The following is a 15,204-nucleotide window of genomic DNA, read 5'->3' as shown; positions in this document are numbered from 1 at the left end:
ACCCAGGCCCAGAGTTCAGGCCCCATGACCGGACCCCAAAAAAAAAAAAATCAGCACTGACATAGACAACTCCTGTCAGTTAATCTGCAGGAGAATGAACATTCCCACTAAGAGAATGGTCTTCTCGGGCTGGGAAGGTGGCTCAGTGGTAGAGCACTTGCCTTGCATGAATTAGGGTTTGATTGCCTTGCATGCATTAGGCCCTGGGTTCGATTCTCCAGCACCACATAAGCAGAAAAAGCCAGAAGTGGTGCTGTGGTTCAAGTGGTAGAGCGCTAGCCTAGAGCTGAAGAACTGAGGGACAGCGCCCAAGCCCAGAGTTCAGGCCCCACAACTGGATCCAAAAAAAAAAAAAAAAAAAAAGGTCTTCTCAGTCAGTATTTAAATAATTGTTCTTTAGCTCTATCTTAAACATGCCTATTCCCCAAAACCTTAAGTAAAAAAAGGAAAATCTGATTTAATATCAAATTATAACATAGGACAACTTAATTTCAAAAACTGATAAGTGTGCCACAGCAATATCTTAAATAACGTAATAAATATATCACTGTCAATAAGTTTTGTCCAGTCATTCACAAACCAGTCATGTGTACATTTTTATCAATAATTAACATATAATAAAATCTAGCCACTTTAAGTATCCAATTCATAAGTGTTTATTACATACCTTTACAAGATTTCTTTTCTCAGGGAGCAACCTGAAAATAATGACATGACACATAAGAAATTGCCAGTCAATGGCAGAGCCTATGCCATATGTTCACACTGCTGCAAGAAATACTATGTAGACGCATACATCTATATGTTGTTGAGTATGTCCTCTAAAATCTCAATCTATCTCAGTAAGTTATTGAGAGATTGTTCTGTACCAAAGCTTGGTGCTAATAATATTATTTTGTTCATGTGGGGAAATAACATAGAAAATACCAATGATTCCGAATAGCTCTCCACAAAACACTATAGGCTCATAATTTATCTGTCTTCCGGATCCTCTTATACACAAAATTTATAATATCTAGACTGGGCACTGGTGGCTCACATCTTTAATCCTAGCTACTCATGAAGCTGAGATCTGAGGATCATGGTTTAAAGCCAGCCCAGGCAGAAAAGACTGTGAGATGTTTATCTCAAATAAACTACTCATAAAAAGCTGAAAGTGGTAATATGGAAAAAGTGGTAAAGTGCTAGCTTGAGCAATGAAAGGCTTAGGGACAGCACCAGGCCCTGAGTTCAAGCCTCAGGACTGGCAAAAAAAAAAAAAGTGCGTGCGTGCGTGCGCGGGCACGCACACACACTTGTAATTCTCTGGCAAATAATTTTATAATTATTTTTACTTTTATTTTAGTGCTATAGGGATTTGACCTCAGAACCTGTGTTTATAAGACAAATGCCTTGAAAGACCCCTTAACCTATTGTCAGCTCTTTTTGTTCTTTTTTTTTTTTTTCTGGTAGGTCTTACTTTTTTGCCTGGAGCTGGCACAGACCAAAATCCTCCTACTGTGGACTCCCACTTATCTGTGATCCCAGACACATACCCCAGCACTTGGCTGTTTGATTGAGATGGGAATCTTGATAACTTTTTGCCCAGACTAGACTCAAACTGAGATCCTCCCAATCTCTGCCTCCTGAATAACTGGGATTACAGATGTGAGCCACCTTATCCTGGAAACCACCTTTTTCTTTTTCTCCTTCTCCTCTTCCTCCTCCATTTCTTCCTCTTCTTCCTCCTCCTCTTCATCCTCCTCCTCCTTTTTCTCCTCCTCCTCTTCTTCCTCCTCCTCCTCCTCTTCTTCTTTTTCCTCCTTTTCCTCCTCCTATTCTTCTTTCTCTTCTTCCTCCTCCTCCCCCATCCCTCCTCCTCTTTCTCCTCCTTTTTCTCCCACCCTCCTCTTCCTCCTTCTTCTTCTTTTGCCAATCTGGGGCTTGAACTCAGGGCCTGGAAGCTGTCCCTGGGCTCCTTTTGCTCAAGACTAGCACTCTACCACTTTGAGCCACAGCACCACTTCTGGCTTGTTGTGTGATTAATTAGAGAGTCTCATAGACTTGCCTGCCTGGACTGGCTTCCAATCGTGATCCTTAGATCTCAGCCTCCTAAGTAGTTAGAATTACAGGCATGAGCCACCGGTACCTGGCTGAAACTTTCTTCTTTTTTTTTTTTTTTTAATTTTTTTTTAAATTTTTTTTATTGTAAAGATACTATACAGAGGGTTACAGTTACATGAGTGAGGTAATGAGTACACTTCCACTTCCTCTTGAACATTGTTACCCCCTCCATTGTTTTCCCCCTACCATCCCCTCCCTCCCTCCCTTCCCCAAGGTTCTTCTTTTTTTTTTTTTTTGATTGTGATTAAGTGATTACTTAATTTCCGGAAATTCACAGTATTGTGGAATAATGATGCTCATTTAAAGTCACAAGTTCATTCTAACTTTCCTGGAGCAAATTGTCTATCACAGTCTGTAATATATAACGGTGCTCATATGTTATATACCATATATGTGATCAGCAGCATGGGGATATTTAGTAGTGGTTCAACCAGATGAGTGGGAGTTCTTTGTTTCTTAAGTCCTGTTAGTTTTGTCATATCACCTAACATTTTGGATTCATCATCCACTTATCAGGGAGACCATGTACTGTTTGTCTCTTCGTTCTTGGCTTACCTCGCTCAACATGATTCCTTCTAGCTCCATCCATTTCCCTGCAAATGCCATTATTTTGTCATTTCTAATGGCTGCATAATATTCCATTGTGTATAGATACCATAATTTTTGGATCCATTCATCTGTGGTGGGGCATCTGGGTTGTTTCCATATCCTAGCTATTGCGAACAGTGCTGCAATAAACATGGAGGTGCACGTGTCCTTGTATATTGGTTCCTGTTGTTCAAGGTAGATGCTTAGAAGTGGTATGACTGGGTCATAAGGGAGGTCAATCTTTAGCTTTCTAAGGACCCTCCAGACTGCTTTCCAAAGTGGTTGTATGAGTGTACATTCCCACCAGCAGTGTAATAGCGTTCCTCGTTCTCCACATCCCCTCCAGCATTTGTCGTTGGCTGATTTGTGGATGTGGGACATTCTGACTGGGGTAAGGTGGTATCTCAGGGTTGTCTTTATTTGCATTTCCTTCACCACCAGGGATGATGAACATTTCCTCAGTGTTTCTTTGCCATTTTTATTTCTTCATTTGAGAAGTCCCTCTTTAGTTCCCTTGCCCATTTAGTAATTGGTTTGTTGGGTTTGGGAGGGATTAGTTTCTTGAGTTCCCTGTATATACAGGATGTTAACCCCTTGTCTGATATATTGCTGGTAAATATTTTTTCCCAATTAGTTGGTTGTCTTTCTAGCTTGGTTGCGATAGCTTTATCTGTGCAGAAGCTTTTTATTTTAAGGTAGTCCCATTTGTCGAGTCTCTCTCCAATTTGTTGTGACCCTGGGACTCTGTTCAGGAAGTTCCTTCCTGTGCCTATTAGTTCAAGTGTCTCTCCTACTCTGTCCTGCAGTAGTTTCAGAGATTCAGGTTTAATGTTAAGGTCTTTAATCCATTTTGAGTTGATGTTGGTGCATGGTGATAGGCTGGGGTCCACTTTTAGTTTTCTGCATGTGGCCGCCCAGTTTTCCCAGCACCAGCGGTTGAAGAGGCTGTGTTTCTTCCATTGTATGTCTTTGGCTCCTTTGTCGAATATCAGCTGGCTGTAGGCCTGTGGATTTATTTCTGGATCTTCTATTCTGTTCCATTGGTCTTCGGGTCTGTTTTTGTGCCAGTACCATGCTGTCTTTGTTATTATAGCTCTGTAGTAGAGTTTGAAGTTCGGCATGGATAGCCCTCCCATATTGTCTTTATCCCCTAGAATTGTTTTGGCTATTCTAGGTCTTTTGTTGTTCCATATGAATTTTTGGACTGTTTTCTGTATTTCAGTGATGTACGTCATTGGGATTTTAATAGGAATTGCGTTGAATTTGTATATTAGTTTTGGAAGTATTACCATCTTTACTATATTAAGTCGGCCTATCCAGGAGCATGCAAGGTCTTTCCATTTCCTAGTGTCTTCTGCAATTTCTTTAACTTTTATAGTTCTCATTAAATAGTTCTTTTACATCTTTGGTTAGGTTAATTCCTAAATATTTTATTTTTCGGGAGGTTATTGTGAATGGGGTTGCTCCCTTTATTTCCCTCTCTTCCTGTACATTATCAGTGTATAGGAAGGCAACTGATTTTTGTGGGTTTATTTTGTATCCTGCTATTTTGCCGAAGTGATTTATGATTTCTAAGAGTTTGGGGATGGAGTTTTTGGGATCGTGGAGGTATAGTATCATGTCGTCTGCAAAAAGGGATAGTTTAACTTCTTCTTTCCCTATGCGGATCCCTTTAATGTCTTTTTCTTGCCTTATTGCCCTGGCTAAGGGTTCTAGGACTATATTGAAGAGGAGTGGAGACAGTGGGCATCCTTGCCTTGTTCCTGATTTTAGGAGAATTGGTTGTAGCTTTTCCCCATTAAGTATAATATTGGCTATTGGTCTGTCATAAATGGCTTTTATTGTTTTTAGAAATGTTCCTTCTATTCCTATTTTCTCCAGAGCTTTTAGCATGAATGAATGTTGAATTTTGTCAAAGGCCTTTTCTGCATCTGTAGCGATAATCATGTGATTCTTGACCTTGGCTCTGTTGATATGTTGGATTACATTTATTGACTTACGTATGTTAAACCATCCCTGTGTCTCTGGGATGAAGCCTACCTGGTCATAGTGAATTATTTTTTTTATGTGTTTCTGGATTCTGTTAGCTAGAATCTTGTTAAGGATCTTTGCATCTGTGTTCATCAAGGAGATTGGCCTGTAATTCTCCTTTTTGGTTGGGTCTTTGCCTGGTTTGGGGATGAGTGTGATATTGGCTTCGTAGAATGAGTTTGGGATAGCTCCTTCCTTCTCTGTTTCTCTGAAGAGCTTGAGGAGTATGGGTATTAGTTCTTGTTTAAAGGTCTTATAGAATTCTGCTGTGAATCCATCTGGTCCTGGGCTTTTTTTTGTTGGAAGACTTTTGATAGCTTCCTGTATCTCATTATAGGATATTGGCTTATTTAATTGGTTAACTTCTTCTTTGCTCAGTTTGGGCAACTTGTATTTCTCTAAAAATGCATCCATTTCTGCCCGATTTTCTTCCTTTAGAGAGTATAGCTTTTGAAAGTAGTCTGTTAGAATTGTTTGGATATCTTGGGTACGTGTGGTGATGTTTCCCGTGGCATCCCTAATCCTATTAATATGGGTTTCCTCTCTTCTTTTTTTAATTAATCTAGCCAATGGGCCATCAATGAAACTTTCTTCTTAATAGCTTAATTAGCACCTATTTTTCCTGCAAGCAATTATTGACAAGTGCATTCTAAGACCATATCCAAATAGATTCATATTTGATTTGTGTAAATTGTTGGTGATCACCTCCTATGGCTTTAATCACATCCCATGGCTTTTAACTTTTCATTTTCATATTAATTTCATCTAAACTTACACTAATGAAATTAATAACTAGGTAATAGGTAAAAATAGATGTAATGTTTAGATTAACAATTAAAAGATGACACTGAGGCAGGAGAATAGTGGTTTCCAGGCCAGCTTGGGATATATAACAAGACAAAACGATAGCATACTTACTCATCAATACTTTTATCATACACAGTCTTGATTCTTAAATGCTCATCAGCATCTCTTTTTACAACATGATTTGCCTTAAGATGAACTTTATTTATAACCTGGAAAAAGGAACAGATTTGAATTTTTTAAAGTTCTACCGAATTTACACATAATAAAATGTACCAATAAAATCCAAACTTAAAAGTTAATAACCTGAATCTCAAGTTCAATGTCAGGTAAAAAAAAAAAAAAAAAAACAACAACAACAGTCGGGGCTGGAAAGGTAGCTCAGTGGTAGAGCGCTTGACTTGCATGCCTGAGGCCCTGGGTTCGATTCCTCAGCACCACATAAGCAAAAAGAAAAAAGCCAGAAGTGGCGCTGTGGTTCAAGTGGTAGAGCGCTAGCCTCGAGCTGAAGAACTGAGGGACAGTGCCCAGGCCCAGAGTTCAGGCCCCACGACCGGACCCAAAAAAAAAGTTCCGGGGCTGGGGGTTTAGCCCAGTGGAAGGGCGCCCGCCCGGCGTGAACAAGGCCCTGGATTCGGTCCTCAGCCCTGGAAAAAAAAATAAGTCCCTTGAGTCAGGCACCACCAGTGGCTCATGCCTGTAATCCTAGCTACTCAGGAGGCTGAGATGTAAGGATCACAGTTCAAAGCCAGGCCATGCAGGAATGCCTGTGAGACTCTAATCTCCAATTAACCACTAGAAAATCAGAAGTAGTAGATGCTAGTCTTGAGCTGAAGAACTCAGGGCAGCGACTTGGCCCAGAGTTCAAGTCCCACAACTGGAAAAAAAAAAAATCCCTTGACTCATATTCCACTAGTTCAGCATTTCTGAACCTCAAGTTGTATTTATGAGTAAATGCTATCAGAGCCACAAGTACTATGAAACTAAGGAAATCACAGAAATAGGCGCCAAAAAGATTTTTAGTATCTCTGTCAGTTATTGCTTTTTATCAATTTTTAGTTTTGCTGGTGTGTGTGTGTGTGTGTGTGTGTGCTGGGGTGTGTGTGTGTGTGTGTGTGTGTGTGTGTGTGTGTGTGTGTGTGTGTGTGTGTGTGTGTGTGTGTGTGTGTGTGTGTGTGTGTGTGTGTGTGTGTGTGTGTGTGTGTGTGTGTGTGTGTGTGTGTGTGTGTGTGTGTGTGTGTGTGTGTGTGTGTGTGTGTGTGTAATAGGGTACAGGAGTTGACTAAGTATGTGCAGTCACTCTACCACTTGACATGTTCCCAGTACAACTTTTGCTGATTTTGAGTCTGATTTTCAGAAAATGACTGATTTTTAGAAAATGACAGGAATAGACTCTTAAATTCCTTTTTATTTTATTTTTAGTCGGTCCTGGGGCCTGAACTCTGGGCCTGGGCACTGTCCCTCAGCTCTTCAGCTCAAGGCTAGTGCTGTACTACCACTTGAGCCACAGTGTCACTTCTGGCTTTTTCTGCTTATGTGGTGCTGAGGAATCAAACCCAGGGCACCTCATGCATGCAAGGCAAGCACTCTACCACTGAACCACCTTCCCAGTCCTTAAATTCCCTTTTAAAAGGACAGAAATTTTTAACCTAAGATCTCTTCACCTTGAAATTTTTGTCCTAAAAGAAGTCATGTAAGGATTATAAACTCCCGCCTATAATCCTAGCTACTCAGGAGGCTTGGACCTTGAGGAAGTTGTTTCAAAGCCTGTTCTGAGACAGAAAAGTCTGAGACTGTAGCTCCAGTTAACCAGTAAAATGCTGGAGGTGTGACTCATGTGGCAGAATGCCAAGTCAACTGAGCAGGCCAAGCAAGCATGAAGTTCAAGGCCTGGCCAAAAAAGAGGGAAAAAGAGTGCCTCCGCAGTAGTAACACATTAAGCCACTCTTAAAGTACAGAAAAAAAGTTAAACTCCAAGTAAGCTACACACCGTCATTCTTTTTTTTTTTTTTTTTGGTCCGGTTGTGGGGCCTGAACTCTACACCTGAGCACTGTCCCTCAGCTCTTCAGCTCAAGGCTAGTGCTCTACCACTTGAGCCACAGCGCCACTTCCGGCTTTTTTCTTTTTGCTTATGTGGTGCTGAGGAATCGAACCCAGGGCCTCAGGCATGCAAGGCAAGCGCTCTACCACTGAGCCAACTTCCCAGCCCCACACCGTCATTCTTTTTTTTTTTTTTTAATTTAATTTTATTTTATTTGTGAACATACTGTACAGAGGGCACACCGTCATTCTTATAACTCTTAACAACAATCACATTTTTCTTCTTATAGTATTTCTGAGTATTTATATAAGGAAAATGGAATTTTATGCTTAATGGAAAAACGCTGTAAGATTTATACCTTTGATCTAATACTATATGGTAGCTTATAGATTTCCCTAATACCTATCACCCACTCTATTACACTGGCCTAATTACATTGCTTGTGTTTTTTTTTTTTTTTTTGGGGGGGGGGGTCCAGTCGTGGGGCCTGAACTCTGGGCCTGGGTGCTGTCCCTCAGCGCTTCAGCTCAAGGCTAGCGCTCTACCACTTGAGCCACAGCGCCACTTCCAGCTTTTTTTCTTTTTTGCTTATGTGGTGCTGAGGAATCGAACCCAGGGCCTCATGTATGCAAGACAAACCACCTTCTCAGCCCATACATTGCATACTCTATTACTCCTTGCCTCCAGTTTTTTCCTTTTCCATTCCAACCCACATTTGCTAGTAAGGTTTGGGGTTAGGGTGATTTATTTATTTTTTTTTCTTTTTGCTTATGTGGTGCTGAGGAATCGAACCCAGGGCCTCAGGCATGCAAGGTAAGCGCTCTACCACTGAGCCACCTTCCCAGCCCTATTTTTTATTTTTTAATTTTTGCCACTACCCCACTCCCTGCTAGAGACTGAACCCAAGGCCTACCATCCTACATTCATTAATTTAATATACACTAAATGCTTTCAGATGAAAAGCAGCAGTATGGAAGAGAAGCACAAATTGAAAATTTACAGTCCTTGATCTTAAGGTAAAGAAAACAAATCCCATAATTATTATACCATGGAAAAATAAACACAGATTACAGAAGGAAGAAATTAAGTCAAAGTTACAGGAACATAATAAGGAGAGAATGCTTCAAAGAAAAGGTGATTTTTTTTAAAACTTGAAAGACTGAAATAGCCATTACTTTATCTCTGACCTTAGATACAAATAACTACATGCAGAAGCACAAAATAAAAAGCTTAACCTGTAAAGGTAGACTTTGGGAACTGCTGCCTCCCAGAAATTAAAGGAGTTGCTAAAGGGCTGGGAAGGTGGCTTAGTGGTAGAGTGCTTGACTTACATGCATGAAGCCCTGGGTTCAATTCCTCAGTACCACATAAACAGAAAAAACCAGAAGTGATGCTATGGCTCAAGTGGTAGAGCACTAGCCTTGAGCACAGAGGGGCTCAGGGACAGCTCCCAGGCCCCGAGTTCAAGCCCCAAGACTGGCAAAAAGAAAGAGAATATCTAAACAGTTGCTAAATGTATGTAATTTCCTTGTAAATAATGCATAATAAAATCCGGACAAAATATTTGAAAAGAAAACTATTTGTATTTTCAAAAATATTATTTGAAGCTGGGCGCTGGTGGCTCACGCCTATAATCCTAGCTACTCAGGAGGCTGAGATCTGAGGATCGAGGTTCAAAGCCAGCTCGGGCAGGAAAAGTCCATGAGACCACCAGAAAACTTGAAGTGGAGCTATGGCTCAAGTGGTAGAGCACTAGCCTCGAGCTGAAGAGCTGAGGGACAGCACCCAGGCACAGAGTTCAAGCCCCATACTGACAAAAAAAAAAAAAAAATATATATATATATATATATATATATATATATATATATATTATTTGAAGATATTGGGAGCAAAAAATAAACAACAAAATCTAAAAGGACCTACCCTTGAAAAACAGGAATTGTACCCCTGAGATTTGTACATCTAGTTTTTTGCTTGAGAGCACTTTCTAATCTGTGTCACTTGGAGTGACAGAAGTCAGGGCCATACTGATTTGAAATAGAGCAGAAGGTTCAGAGCTTTTACATCAGAAAGTTAGACAATAAATACTGGGAGAGGAAGCCTTGGAGGATACTAAAAATCTACATATGAAACCTCCAATTCCTTAGTGATCACTAAATTTTTTGGCTGATTGGTAAATTATGTATGTACAGGATAAACCTACTAAAGAACAGCAGCAGAAAGCTGAGGGAACCAAGAAAGGCATCATCTGCTACAATATACAAGAGACAAGAGATTGTAATTTTGAATATATCTAAGATATTTTTTCTTTTTCTTGCTAGCCCTGGGGCTTGATTTTTGACCTGGGCACAGTCCCTGGGCTTCTTTTGCTCAAGGTTAGCACTCTACCACTTGAACCACAGCACCACTTCCAGCTTTTTCTGTTCATGTGGTACTGAGGAATCAAACCCAGGACTTCATGCATGCTAGGCAAAAACACTCTACCAATAAGCCACATTCCCAACCCCAAGTATATCTAAATTAACAGCCAGCTAGAAAAAAAATTCCTGTCCTGGAGGCATGGCTCAAGTGGTAGAGAGCCTGCAAGTTGTAGAGAACCTAACAAGTACAGGGCCATAGCCATAGTTTAAACTCCAATACAACCAAAATAATGCTACTAATAATAGTAAAATAATGAACACAAAAAGAAAAATACTCATTCTTCAAAGGAATGCAATAGAATCCACTTTATAATTTATTATCCATAGTGTTCATTATTTAGTACAAAACCAACAGTCATGAGAACAAAATAGAAAGTGTAAACTGTACTGAGAAAAAAAAAAGAGGGGCTGAAAAGGTGGCTCAGTAGTAGAGTGCTTGCCTTGCATGCATGAGGCCCTGGGTTCGATTCCTCAGCACCACACAAGCAGAAAAAGCCGGAACTGGCACTGTGGCTCAAGTAGTAGAGTGCTAGCCTTGAGCTGAAGAGCTGAGGGACAGCGCCCAGGCCCGGAGTTCAAAATCCCAGGTCTGGCAAAAAAAAAAAAAAAGTGAATGAATAGAAAGTAACCCACAAATGACCTGAATTTAAAGAATTACTTTAATGTAGAGTACATGTTCTCAGGGAATAAAGGGAAATAAACATCTAATAAGTAGATGGGGAACCCCAGCCAACCCAAATGGAAAGTCTATGGCTCCAAAGAACAACTATTAAAACCAACAATGGAAAGGATTAGCAAAAGATTGGACATGAATGCTGGTGGCTCATACCTGAAATCCTAGTTATTCAGAAGGCTAAGATCTGAGGATCATGATTTGAAGCCAAATGGGGCATGAGACTCTTTTCTCTAATCAATCAACAAAAAGCAGAGAGTGGAACTGTGGCTCAAGTGGTAGAGTACTAGGCTTGAACAAAAAAAAAACTCAAGGATAGTGTCCATACCCTGGAACTAAGCATTATAGTGCACACTGAAGAAGGAGGATCTGAGTTTGAGGCCAGCCTGGAAAATAAGGGGGAATAAGGTTTTGGAGGTGGGGCGGGGAACTGTTAGGAGAGGCATCATTTAACTTGAAGATAAATAAAAAATGCTACCCAGACCAAAAAAGACTAAAAAAATGAAAACATCAGAAAATCAGGAGACAGAATAAAGTAGATTCATATATTGATTAGAGTTATGGAATGACTAAAGAAATGGGACAGGGCTGGGAAGGTGGCTCAGTGGCAGAGTGCTTGCCTTGAATGCATGAGGCCCTGGGTTCGATTCCTCAACACCACATAAGCAGAAAAAGCTGGAAATGGCGCTGTGGCTCAAGTGGTAGAGTGCTAGTCTTGAGCTGAAGAGCTGAGGGACAGCGCCCAGGCCCAGAGTTCAGGCCCCATGTCGAAGAAGAAGAAAGAAGAAAGAAGAAAGAAGAAAGAAGAAAGAAGAAAGAAGAAAGAAGAAGAAGAAAGAAGAAAGAAGAAAGAAGAAGAAGAAGAAGAAGAAGAAAGAAGGAAGAAGAAGAAGAAGAAGAAGAAGAAGAAGAAGAAGAAGAAGAAGAAGAAGAAGAAGAAGAAGAAGAAGAAGAAGAAGAAGAAAGAAGAAGAAATGGGACAGAAAATATTGCTGAAAAAAAGAGTTTAGATTTGGTGAAAGAGTAAATTATGACCTTGAGAAGTTTACTTAACCTTAAATAAAACAAATGCAAAAATAGAAACATTTGAAAGCAGAGAGGAGAGGTCTAGACTAGGCTTTTCAGGAGACAAAAAGTTCTGTATTGTGATAAGGTAATACATTTTACTTGGATCTGCAAAGACACATTTGTGGTATTCCATTATTTATAATTTTTAGCAAAATAAAAAAAAGGAGGGCAAACATAATGAGGAAATAACTGAAGTGTATTGATATATTTTTCTTTTTTATGCTGGTCCTGGAGCTTAGCATTCTTGCTTGGCTTTTCTGCTCAAAGCTGGTGCTCTGCCATTTAAGCCATGCCTCCACATACATTTTGGTAAGTTAATCAAAGAAAAAAACAATCTCACCCATTTATCTGCATAGATGGTCTCTGAACCATGATCCTCAGATCTCAGTCTCCTGAATAGCTAGTTTTATAGATGTTAGCCACCAGAGGCCTGGCTAAAATATATGCTAGAACAATGGACAAATGCTCATGAGTATTAAAGCCAGGCAAGTAACAGATACACAAGAGTTACCATATTATTTTGTTTTGGTTTTAATTCACATAAAAAGCAAAACAAAACATCTAAGTTTTAGTTGAGAACACGCTAAATCAGTCAAGTATTTTGTAGTTCATCCTCCTACTTAACAGAACAAAAACATTACCATAATTTCCCAGCATGAGTACCATAAACACTTCTCCCCTATATGGTCTTGGTTAAAGCAAGGAAAATGGAGTACATGATGATAGAATACTCTATGAAGAGCGAGGAAAGTTTATTAGAGTTAAGGACGTTATAGCTTGTTTTAATTTTATTTATTTATTTTTTGGTCTGGTCGTGGGGCCTGAACTCTGGGCCTTGTACTGTCCCTCAACTCTTCAGCTCAAAGTTAGCACTCTACCACTTGAGCCACAGTGCCACTTCCGGCTTTTTTTTTTTTTTTTTTTTTTTTTTGCTTTTTGCTTATGTGGTGCTGAGGAATCAAACACAGGGCCCCACGCATGCAAGGCAAGCGATCTACCACTGAGCCACCTTCTCAGCCCCTATAGTTTGTTTTAAATGTGAGTATGGTCACTATTAAGTGTTCAGCCAGGATTCACAGAAATAGTAGGCAGAAGTAGCAAGGAGCTTTCAGGTCCATAAAAACAACTTTAGCCAGGCATCAGTCTCTCGTAACTGTAACCTAGCTTCTCAAGAGGTTGACATCTGAGGATCATGGTTCAAAGCTAACCCAGGTAGGAAACTGTGTGCAGCTCTTATTTCTAATTAAACACTTTAAAAAAATGAATTGAATTGGTGCTCTGGCTCAAGTGGCAGAGCACTAGCCTTGAATGAAAAAGTTCAGGGACAATGCTTCATCTGTTAAGTCTCAGGCACCGTGCATGCGCGCACGCACGCAAGCAAGCACGGGGGCACACACACACACACACACATACACACCCCAAAGAAACAAAAACAAAAAACTTTAACAGTGGTCATCTCCAAAGAGCAAAGGGCCTGCCTCTGGCCATGCACATTTCCCCCCCTACAAGTTGTAGGACTGGTGGTATATTGCAGTGATACAGTGAATGGTTACCATAGATGAGGCCCCTGGGTTTAATCCCAGCACTATAATGAATCTATTTATTTATCTGTTTATTTATATATGCTGGCAAGAACCACTAGAAAGAAACAGCTACTAAAGTTCCTTCCAGGAGTCTTTAACTCCCATTTCCTGCTTAGAGAGCAGGAAACGTTTCTTCATTCTTCCTTCTTTATCTTGTTGTACTAAAATAAATCCTTGATAACACTTGCCAAAAAAATTCCTTCTAGCACAACGATTTTGTAGTTGTGTGACCTATTTTCTCTCATTTTAATTCAAATTTAAGAACAGATTCCTGTTAAGAACAGGGCTTCCTGGAATCTTTTTTCCCACCAAGAATTCAGTCAAAATGCAATGTCATGATAAAAGCTTCAGACCTCATGCAATGATTTTAGTTTATGCATATAACTCACAAAAATGAGTAAGCGTAGTTATCTGAGCTAACCTGAAATTTTCTAGGTGAATCTTTCTAGATAAAGTAGTAGGACAAACTCTAAAGCCCTCCCTCAGGTACTGTCTGTCCCTCCTTCCCTTACAGAATACTGATGATCACAGGCCTTCCTTCTTTTGAGCTAAGGGATGACAAAACTTAAATATCTTATCTTTACAACTTAAATAGAAAGGCAAGAACCACCGGGGCTGGGAAGGTGTCTCAGTGGTAGAGGGCTTGCCTTGCATGCATGAGGCCCTGGGTTCCTCAGCACCATATAAACAGAAAAGGCCGGCAGTAGCACTGTGGCTCAAGTGGTAGAGCGCTAGCCTTGAGCTGAAGAGCTGAGGGACAGCGCCCAGGCCCAGAGTTCAGGTCCCACGACCAACAACCACAAAAAGAAAAGAACCACCTGAAAACTAAGTCATTACTATACGCCAGTACTTGGCCAAGTGGGAGAAGTAACGGTAAAACAGAGCACGGTGCTGGGTGGTTCCGACAAGCTGGCTCCAGGTTGCAGACTAGAACTCAAACTGAAAAAGTTTCGAGAAAATCAGGCGGGGCAGAGGGGACCGTCAGGGCAGGGGAAGGGTTCAGCGAGCACAGCGGCCAACACTTAGATGTGAATGTGGTCTCCAGAGAACCCTCAACAATGCCAGACCGGCGCGCGAGAAAGCCCTCGGACAAGTGCTTCAGGAGCAGCTGGCGCGGGCGTGGAACGCGGCGCGGCGGGGCCGGCGTCTCAACACCGGGATGGCTGAGAGGATGCTACGGGCAGGGTGCCGGGGAACGCGGAGACGCGAGCAGCGGCGAGCCGAAGCTCCGGGGGGGTTCGGACTCGGTCCTGACGGCGCTTTCTGCTTCCACAACAGCTTCTCGGGGCCCTCCGTCCCTCGGCCGGACCCTCCCGAATCACTTCCCCCTCCCCGGGCCTGCGCCCGCCCGGGACTCCCGTCCTACCTCAGACTCGGTCGGAACGTGGTGCCGGCAGGGAGGCGAAGTGCTCAGGGCGACCGGAACGGACGCGGCGCTGGCTGGGAACCCGCCCAACAGGAGTAAGACGCCCCGGACCCACAAGGACCCGTACCAGCGCCACCGGCTCGGGACCGGGCCTGCACCGGGGTAATGCGCCCAGCCACCCCACCCGGCCGCCATCTTCGGCCGAGCGTCGTTACCATGGAGCGCGTGACGCCTCCGTGCCCGGCCAGCCCCGCCCCTCTCCCCCCAGCCCCCAGCAGGTGGAGGGACCCGCTGCAGAAATGGTGCTTTTACATTGGCTAGCGCCCTCCTAGAACTCACCGCCTCTCACTTCCAGACTGGCCAATCCACGCTGGCCCACGTGATCTCGGCTGTGGGAACACGGAACGCGAGCGTAAGCAGCTGGCGGATGGTGCTGTCTTTACTGAGTTAAGTCCTTTGTCACTGACCAGGTTTAAGCCACTGGGGTTAAGTACTTAGTGAGACATCAACACTTGCAGTCTTTTAG

At 41.9% G+C, this 15,204-nt stretch overlaps 1 protein-coding gene across 1 annotated transcript in view; it reads right to left on the bottom strand.

Moving 5' to 3' along the window:
* Lmln (leishmanolysin like peptidase) overlaps window positions 1–14,897 on the bottom strand; it is a 62,189-nt gene extending 47,292 nt beyond the window's left edge. The window contains exons 1-3 of the mRNA XM_070030001.1: window positions 14,679–14,897; window positions 5,641–5,738; window positions 668–698 (exon numbers count right to left, since the gene is read on the bottom strand). Of these exons, the coding sequence (XP_069886102.1) occupies window positions 668–698; window positions 5,641–5,738; window positions 14,679–14,873 (324 nt within the window). The 5' untranslated portion in view covers window positions 14,874–14,897. The remainder of the gene's footprint in view (window positions 1–667; window positions 699–5,640; window positions 5,739–14,678) is intronic.
* Between the last annotated feature and the right edge of the window lie 307 nt (window positions 14,898–15,204).

The sequence above is a fragment of the Dipodomys merriami genome, unplaced genomic scaffold (assembly GCF_024711535.1).
Source record: "Dipodomys merriami isolate MVZ:Mamm:240054 unplaced genomic scaffold, mDipMer1.0.p SCAF_2, whole genome shotgun sequence".
NCBI lineage: Eukaryota > Metazoa > Chordata > Mammalia > Rodentia > Heteromyidae > Dipodomys > Dipodomys merriami.
The sequence above is the reverse complement of the archived record's forward strand: the minus strand, read 5'-3'. Positions and strand labels throughout refer to the sequence as shown.